We start from the raw sequence: 7,821 nt of genomic DNA, 5'->3' as shown, positions 1-7,821 counted from the left end.
CAGAATGTGGCTGATAAGGCTAATATTAAAACAAATCTTAAGACAAACAGTTTACCCAAACTCCAAAGGCCGCCCTGTGTGGGGGTCATCCCTGGGTACTCTGTAAGGATAGTCCTCCTACACAACAAAGAAAATGTGGAGAAAAAAAAATCATTTTTATTCGCCACTTCTATATTATTTGTTATCTCTTAAGACAGAAAAAAACTCAGTATCTGGTTAAAAATAGTGTAAAATGACAAAAAGCATTGTATTTAATTTTGCATACATAACCCACTGATAAGCGACAAATGACAAACTAGCTGAAATGACGGATAGATACACTTACAATTTTAGAACTCAAATGTAAACACAAACTCTAAAGAGTAATATAGGGAAAAAAGCAGAAAAATTAAAGAGCAACGCAATCCCTATAAATGGAATTTAAAAGTCTAAGAAGAAGAGTTCAATAGATGCCTATAGTACATATACGTTTCAAATTATCTTAAATTATATTGTTAACTACTTTGTCCTTGGATTGGCTCCTTAAACTTACAATATTATGGGAAATATCTAAACTGTAGAGACTTTGAACAAGGTTGCTTGCTTTTGATTGAAAATATGTAGTTCACCTATTTGATTACAATATACCAAAAAAAACCTCTTACCCTCCTTGAAGGTGGAATGGCTCTGCGTTCAGCAGGGAAATGAGGGCCATCTCCATGGTAAGCCCTCTGATCTTCATGGTAACCCCGGGGTCCGCCTCCATTTGGGTAAAAGCGGGGACCTCCTTCATAATCGTAGCCACCACGGCCGTAGTCATCTTCTGGCCTCCCAAAGGGGCCTCTTCGCTCAACCCCTCCAGCCGCCCGTGGGTATGGACCCTATACACACACACATATACCTTTTTTTATTCTTGTTCAGATTTCGTGAAAGAAAAGTCTGAGCCAGAGCTTATGGCAACTTGAAAATAAATCTTTAAAAAGATTCCTGGTGTTATTTTATTATTCACTCTCCATCTACAAAAAAATAAATAAAAATTATTAAAATTAAAAGTCAGCAATTGTCAAGGGATAAATAAAGAAAAGTAATAAGGCATAATTTGCATGTGGGAATTATTAAATGGGATGCAGTGATAAAGAGGAGCTCACCGGCCTGTCTGTTAAAAAGCGCTCATCATACACCTCCCGTATACTCCTTTCTCGCCTGTAAGTCACTGAAACGGGCAAAGAGTGAAACATACTGTTATCACTAGCACTGTCTCTGTTCAAGTGTGGTCGGACTAGCTTCTTCGAGCTGCAATATTAATAAAGTATTAAATAGAACTTTTTCTCAGAAGCCATCTGACATGAAATTGAGGGCCAACACAGATGACATTGTTCTATTTAGATGCCTTGAATCTCATGGTTCCCTAATGTTTCATCTGAAACTGTCTGAAGTGAAGCACCTTTTTAGCCTCACACATGTGCAGGCTTCAACACAAAAGCAGCTTTTGCAAAAAGAACTTGTCTAATACATAAAACGTTTTGAATATTGGTACAAGTTCTACATATGATCTCCCTAAACTAGTATCACATCAGTGTTCTCTAGTGTGTTAGTGTTTAGTCTATTGTTAATAACTTACTTTTTTGTTTGTTTTATTTATTTATTTAAAAAAAAAAATTTTTTTTTTTGCTTTTTGGGCTTCTCGAAATGTAAGATCTTCAAAACAATCTGTAAAGAAAGTTCATATAAAGTGTTAAGACTTCAGAGCAGACATCAGCAGAAAACATCAAAGACAAGACAGGGCACATGGTCTGAAATGCAAGTGAGCAGGCTGAGATTACTTTGTGCAGGTTGTATGACCTAACGTGGAGGTGAAAAAGAGAGTGCATGCAGGTTGGAGTGGGTGGAGACGAATGTCAGGGGTGATTTGTGATAGAATAACAGCAGCAAGAGTGAAAAGAGATGGTTGTGAGAACTGATGTCATGTGTAGTTTGGAGATGGGGGGGGGGGGCATTGACAAAAAGACAAGAGACTGAGCTGAAGGTGACAGAGTTGAAAGTGTTAGGATCTTCATTGGGAGTAACCAGGATGGACAGAGTACATCAGAGGGATAGCTCTCAAAGTTAGAGGCAAAGCATAGATTTTTGGACATGTACAGAGGAAGGATAGTGGATATATTGGACAAAGGATGTGGAAAATGGAGCTGCCAGGTGGGAGTAAAAGAAGAACACCACAGAGAAGATTCATGAATGTAGTTGAGGAGGACGTGGAGGGTTGGTGTCACAGAGGAGAATGCTAATGATAAAGTAAGATGAAGGCAGATGATTCAATGTGGAGACCCCCAAAGGGAGCAGCCAAAAGAAGAAGACTGACCTAACGTGACATGTCAAAGTACATTTGATCCGCAGTAACGTAGTCAACATAGCCATCAGCTTGATGGCAACTAAACACTATCATTAACAAATCATCACTACTGTTTGTGGTAAATTTACAACTGATTGCGATGTAAACCAGGCTGCTATCACGGCTAACTAGCTAGCTTCAATGCATGCACCAAACACCAGCACGCTTGTGTAGTAAGTTAATATATCGTTAAGGCCACCAACAAAATCCTTTAATATGTACGTCAGATTGCGGCTTCATCTACATAAACTATAGAGGTAAATAATTTAACTGAAAAATAACAAACCGAGCTTACTTTCCTCTGTCGCCCAGTTAGCTTAGCTTCTCCCGGTAGTTACGGTCGTTATTTACGTTGTTCACGTCATCAAAGTGCGACGCACAATATACGGCGTTTTTTCCCGTTTGCTGAACAACTGCTCCGTGTAAATAAAATTACACACCACATTTTTTAACAGCTTTGGCATTATTCTAGCGGACGGTGTGGTGTTGGTAAGAACTACTGTGAAGGTAGGCAATTGCTCGAATTAACGTTAAATTGAATAATGCTGTGTTTATAGTGGATGTATTAAGCTGAACTGCTGGTTGTGTGCTTTATGACCATCATGTGTCTTTCAGGGTGTTTTATTTGAGTCCAGTATGAGCGGGGGTTTGGCACCAAGCAAAAGTACCGTCTATGTTTCGAACCTGCCATTCTCTCTCACCAACAATGACCTACACAAGGTAAGTTTGTCCCTGTAACTCTTAAGTGTTTGTCCCGTGCCACCACCACAAACTTGAAATTAAAAAAATATAAGAACAAATGTTGTAAAGATTTTCAGCTTTCATTCAAGGGATTGGACAAAGGCGTCTAGGAACTGCAGCTATTTTATGCTCCTGTTTCTGGGGCTCTGGATCTTCAAGAGTTGTTGAACAGAAGGTTAAGAAGAGAGGTGACCATCAGTGAGCAGCAGTATGGCTTCAAGAACAAATCCTAAAAACGCGGCGGATTCTTTGATAGTATTTTTTAGAAGTACAGAGAAGGTCAGAAGGAGTTGCATAGTGGTTTTGAAGAAAGCATGTGATATGAACTGTGATACTGCATGAGGAAGTCAGGAGGGGCAGAGAAGGATGAGTGCTTGGTTGCAGGACATGGATAAGGACAGAGAGACAGCGGTGAGGTATGTGGTAGGGTTGATAGATGGGTGAAAGTGGGGGTGGGATTACATTAGGGCTCGCCAGACAGATGAGGTCAGGCAGGAGTCTCCGTGGGTTATGATGTTTGCAGAGGACATTGTGATCTGTAGTGAGAGTAGGGAGAAGATGAAAGAAAACCTGTATGGAAGAGGAATGAAAGTCTGTCAGTAAAAGCAAGACAGAATACGTGTGTGAAGGGAGATAGGTCTAGCAGTGAAGGTGCAGGATAGAGGTAGTAAATGTGAATGATTTAAATACCCAAGGTCAACCAGAGAAGATTCATCAAAATTGTGAAAAAGATTATCCAGAGCAGGATGCTAGTGATAGGGTGAGATGGAACCAAATAATCCACTGTGGCGACCTCATAAAGGGAGCTGTCAAGAGAACAAGAAGATACATAAACGCTTCACTTTATTAATATACGAAATAGTTTTCAAGCAATGACTGCCTGACATTTAAAGTCATGGACATCACCAAAAATTGGGTTTCCTATTTTGTGATGCTTTGCCATGCATTTTCTTTTTGCCTGCTTAGATCACCATGGGAACTAAATTAAACACATGGTCATGTGTGAATGTGGTCCAGAGCATGTTATTTTCTGACTTTAGTTTTAAAATGGGCTGTATGTGGTATATTTTTATTAATACTTTTGATTTTTTAGTTTTCTGCAAGTATGATATAGAGTCTAAGGAATTTGTTTTATACATTAATGATCTGATATTTGTAATTGCCAAGAATATTTCACTTTGATCTGGCCACAAAGAAAAGTAACTTCCACATCCCCATCATTAGGCTGTAGGACAGTGTCAGTTGATTGAGTTTAAAGTTTCAGAGCTCGAATGTGCAGCTTTTACATTAGAAATAAACAGCAGCACTGAGAGTACACATGGTGGTAGAATAAATATATTAATGTATGAGATTAAGATAAATGATCTTCTGTAGCATTTGCTCTCGACTTATTTGCACACAGCTGATGCCTTTTTCTAGTTTTATTCTTTGAATTTCTTTATAGACGTTTCTCACTTGTTCCTCAGATAATGTCTGTAAATGAAGCTGTTGGAATTAACTGAAGATGAGCCACATGACATGTCAACTCTCCTTTTATGTAGGCACATAAAAAGCCTGAAGCAGAAAGCCTGACTTAACAGGGAAAGTTAATAACCACAGTTGTGACACCTGTGATCTCTGACTGGGATTTTAGGTTTTGTCAAGAGGCTTAAGCAAAGAAAGCTTGGCTTTCAGTTTAACTTCCTTCGTGGCACACCCCACTTCTCTCTTTGGTCATATGTTCGAGGGTCTTTCTATTTGGGTTTGTTGCCAGCAAAGTACATGCTCAGGTGAGATTAATTAATTGGTTCAGGCAGATCATTCGGCCTTCAAAAATTCCTGGTTTGCATGCACATTATATTTTGGGTTACATTTCAGATTTAGTGCAAAGTGCCATCCTCAAATTTGGCATGGGTTTGAGGATGTCATTTTGTCAAGTATATCTCTGTACTCTTCAGAATTCATCCAGCTCCTTCTATCTTCTGTCACCCATTGCTACTGGAAGCCATGCATACTGCCTTCCCCATGTTTTACAGCGTGCTGTGAATTCTGAGCTTTAGTTTGGGAACATCTTCATTAGATTCTGTAGTGAATCCTAGACTTGGATAATCTATCAAAAGTAGTTCAAGAAAGGAACAGTGGTGAACCAGTGACGGGGTCATGGGTGGCCAAGGCTCACTGATGGACGTGAAGAGTGAAGCCTGATCTAACAGATGAGCCGCTGTGGCTCAAACTGCCAAAACGGTTCATGCTGGTTCTGATAGAAAGGTGTCAGAATACACAGAGCATCACACTTTGTTGCCTATGGGGCTGCACAGCCCCAGACCAGTCAGGGTGTCCAGGCTGACCTGTTTATCACAGAAAGCGCCAACAATGGCGACGTGAGCATCAGAACTGGACCATGGAGCAATGGAAGAAGATGGTCTGGTCTGTGTTTGTTACCAGGGAAACACCTGGCATCAGGATGCACTATGAAAAGAAGCCAAGCTGACAGAGATTTCTGCTGGGAACTCTTGGGTCTTACCATCTACGTGGATGTTCCTTTGACACCTACCTAAGCATTGTTGCAGATCATGTGCACCCTTTCGTGGAAATTGTATTCCTTCATAGCTGTGGCCTCTTTCAGCAGGATAATGCGCTCTGCCATAAAGCAAAAATGATTAAGGAATGCTTTGAGGAGTTGGCCTCCAAATTCCCCAGATCTCAATCTAATCAAGTGTCAAGTGGGATCTGCTGGACAAACAAATCTGATCCATGGAGGCGCCACATCGCAACTTACAGGACTTAAAGGTTCTGTTGCTAACATCTTGGTGCTAGATACCACAGCACGCCTTCAGGGATCTAGTGGAGTCCATGGCTTGATAAGTCACCATGGCTGTTTTGGCAAAAAAGGAGGACCAGGCGATATTAGGGAGGCAAACATAATGCTATGTCTGATGTGTAGATGTGTTAAACAGGTATTACTTTATCATAGAAATGGTCATATGATTATTCCCCGATGTTGTCATCCAGGTGTTTTTATGTTACCTAGCACACCAGTTTTTCTATGTGAACACCCTGATATTACAGCTGGCTGTTTGCACCTTAAGCCTACAGTCATTATATAACTGTAAAGTGAGCTAAAGTGACAGCTCCTTCAGTTTCTAAGTATATTTGGACCTTGCTATATGTTTATTATGCATGAAAAGAGTGAAATTCCCCAGCAGTCTCTGAATCCAAGAACCTCTCACTGAAACAAATCACTGTGTGTCATTTCAGCTATTCAGCAAATATGGCAAAGTTGTAAAGTAAGTATTTTTTTATTTTATTTTATACATTTAAAGCAATGAATGATGCAACAGAATGCAATAATTTGGTAGCTTCGAAGCGATGTAACACTTACTGCCTCAGTCGTTTCCTCACCGGTATTAATAAATATGATGGTTTCTCTCAGGGTCACGGTGGTTAAGGATAAAAACACTCGGCAGAGTAAAGGAGTGGCGTTTGTTCTCTTCCTGGATAGAGAGTCGGCTCATAACTGTGCAAGAGCAGTGAACAACAAACAGGTGAGCCTGTGCAAGGTTATATACTGATTTTTCACTAAGCGTAACCCAGAGGCTTTCTGCCAGCGATGTTTCTGTAATGGATGCAAGCGAGTGAAATATTTTTGCCTCCCAGTTATTTGGCAGAACGGTTAAAGCCAGCATTGCCATAGATAATGGACGAGCAGCAGAATTTATAAGGAGACGGAACTACACAGACAAAAGTAGATGCTACGAATGTGGGGTCAGTAAATATCTACTTTTTTGGGGGGGTCCTGTGTGGCTAACTACATTTCTAACTAAAGTTAGAAATGCAATTGTGATAGTTTTCCTGTGTTTTCACAATGGCACATGTCAGGATTCCGGACATTTGAGCTACGCATGTCCCAAAAACATGCTGGGAGAGAGGGAACCTCCGAAGAAGAAAGAAAAGAAAAAGAAGAAAAAGGCTCAACAGCCCGAGCAAACGTATGTAATTTGTGACATATATATTTGTGCAACAGAATATATCACAGTACATCTACATTTTTATTTATTTATTTATTTTACTTTTAGTGAAGAAGAAGAAGAAGAAGAAAGTGAGGAAGAGGGAGAAGACCCGGCTCTAGATAGCCTAAGCCAAGCCATAGCTTTTCAGGTAAGGATGCAGAGACAAGAAATATCTACCTAAACATATCTAGAAGTTTTGATTCAGAGGATTGCATTATGAGTTGCAAAGTTACATTATGGAAAGTCTGACTCAAAATAAATGAAAAACTGTCAGCACTGACATATTTGTTGTCTATTTGTTGCCCTCCAGCAAGCCTGTATTGAGGAAGAACAGAAAAAACAGAAGAAGCTGGCAGAGGATAATGCTCACGCTTCAACGTCGTCAGACTCCAAGAAGCCACGGATCAAAAAGAGCGCATACTTCAGTGATGAGGAGGAGCTCAGTGACTAATGGATGCATAGACTTGAACGTTTTATTTGGATAAATATGGACATTTTTTGAGCTGTTTTTTTTTTGTGCAGGTGTAAAATATGTTTCAAACTTAATCATATGTTGATAAAGTTAGAATTGACACAAAAAATCCAATGTTTTAAGTGCAAAATCAGATTTAAAAAAAAAAAAGCCAAACAGTTTGGGTACTGCTTTGGCTGGTTGTAGATAAAATCTGATCTTTTTATATGCTGTCAGTTTTCTATTAAATGTCAAAGGTGATTATGAATATTTTA

The 7,821-nt window shown here is 39.7% G+C and overlaps 1 protein-coding gene across 2 annotated transcripts; it reads left to right on the top strand.

Annotated features, from left to right (window-relative positions):
* The first annotated feature begins 649 nt into the window (after window positions 1-649).
* On the top strand, window positions 650-7,821 carry zcrb1 (zinc finger CCHC-type and RNA binding motif 1). 2 transcript variants are annotated; one of them, XM_063501405.2, is made up of 8 exons: window positions 650-851; window positions 2,996-3,085; window positions 6,344-6,372; window positions 6,519-6,630; window positions 6,743-6,850; window positions 6,965-7,074; window positions 7,162-7,243; window positions 7,406-7,821. In XM_063501405.2, the coding sequence occupies exons 1-8, from the start codon at window positions 684-686 to the stop codon at window positions 7,544-7,546; spliced, it is 840 nt and encodes a 279-aa protein (XP_063357475.1). In that variant the 5' UTR covers window positions 650-683; the 3' UTR covers window positions 7,547-7,821. The 2 variants fall into 2 exon arrangements, with proteins under 2 accessions (XP_063357475.1, XP_063357474.1); XM_063501404.1 differs by lacking the exon at window positions 650-851 and adding an exon at window positions 2,731-2,872 and having other exon boundaries at window positions 2,981-3,085; window positions 7,406-7,819.

Source organism: Pelmatolapia mariae, linkage group LG17 (assembly GCF_036321145.2).
Source record: "Pelmatolapia mariae isolate MD_Pm_ZW linkage group LG17, Pm_UMD_F_2, whole genome shotgun sequence".
Classification (NCBI taxonomy): domain Eukaryota; kingdom Metazoa; phylum Chordata; class Actinopteri; order Cichliformes; family Cichlidae; genus Pelmatolapia; species Pelmatolapia mariae.
This window is presented reverse-complemented; position numbering and strand designations above follow the sequence as displayed.

Excerpts from the sequence above, each read along its gene's own strand:
- zcrb1 (XM_063501405.2), top strand. The coding sequence starts at position 684 with ATGAGGGCCATCTCCATGGTAAGCCCTCTGATCTTCATGGTAACCCCG. Across the intron at positions 6,373-6,518 it reads AAATATGGCAAAGTTGTAAA|GGTCACGGTGGTTAAGGATA; the intron begins GTAAGTATTTTT and ends GGTTTCTCTCAG. Across the intron at positions 6,631-6,742 it reads GAGCAGTGAACAACAAACAG|TTATTTGGCAGAACGGTTAA; the intron begins GTGAGCCTGTGC and ends TTTGCCTCCCAG.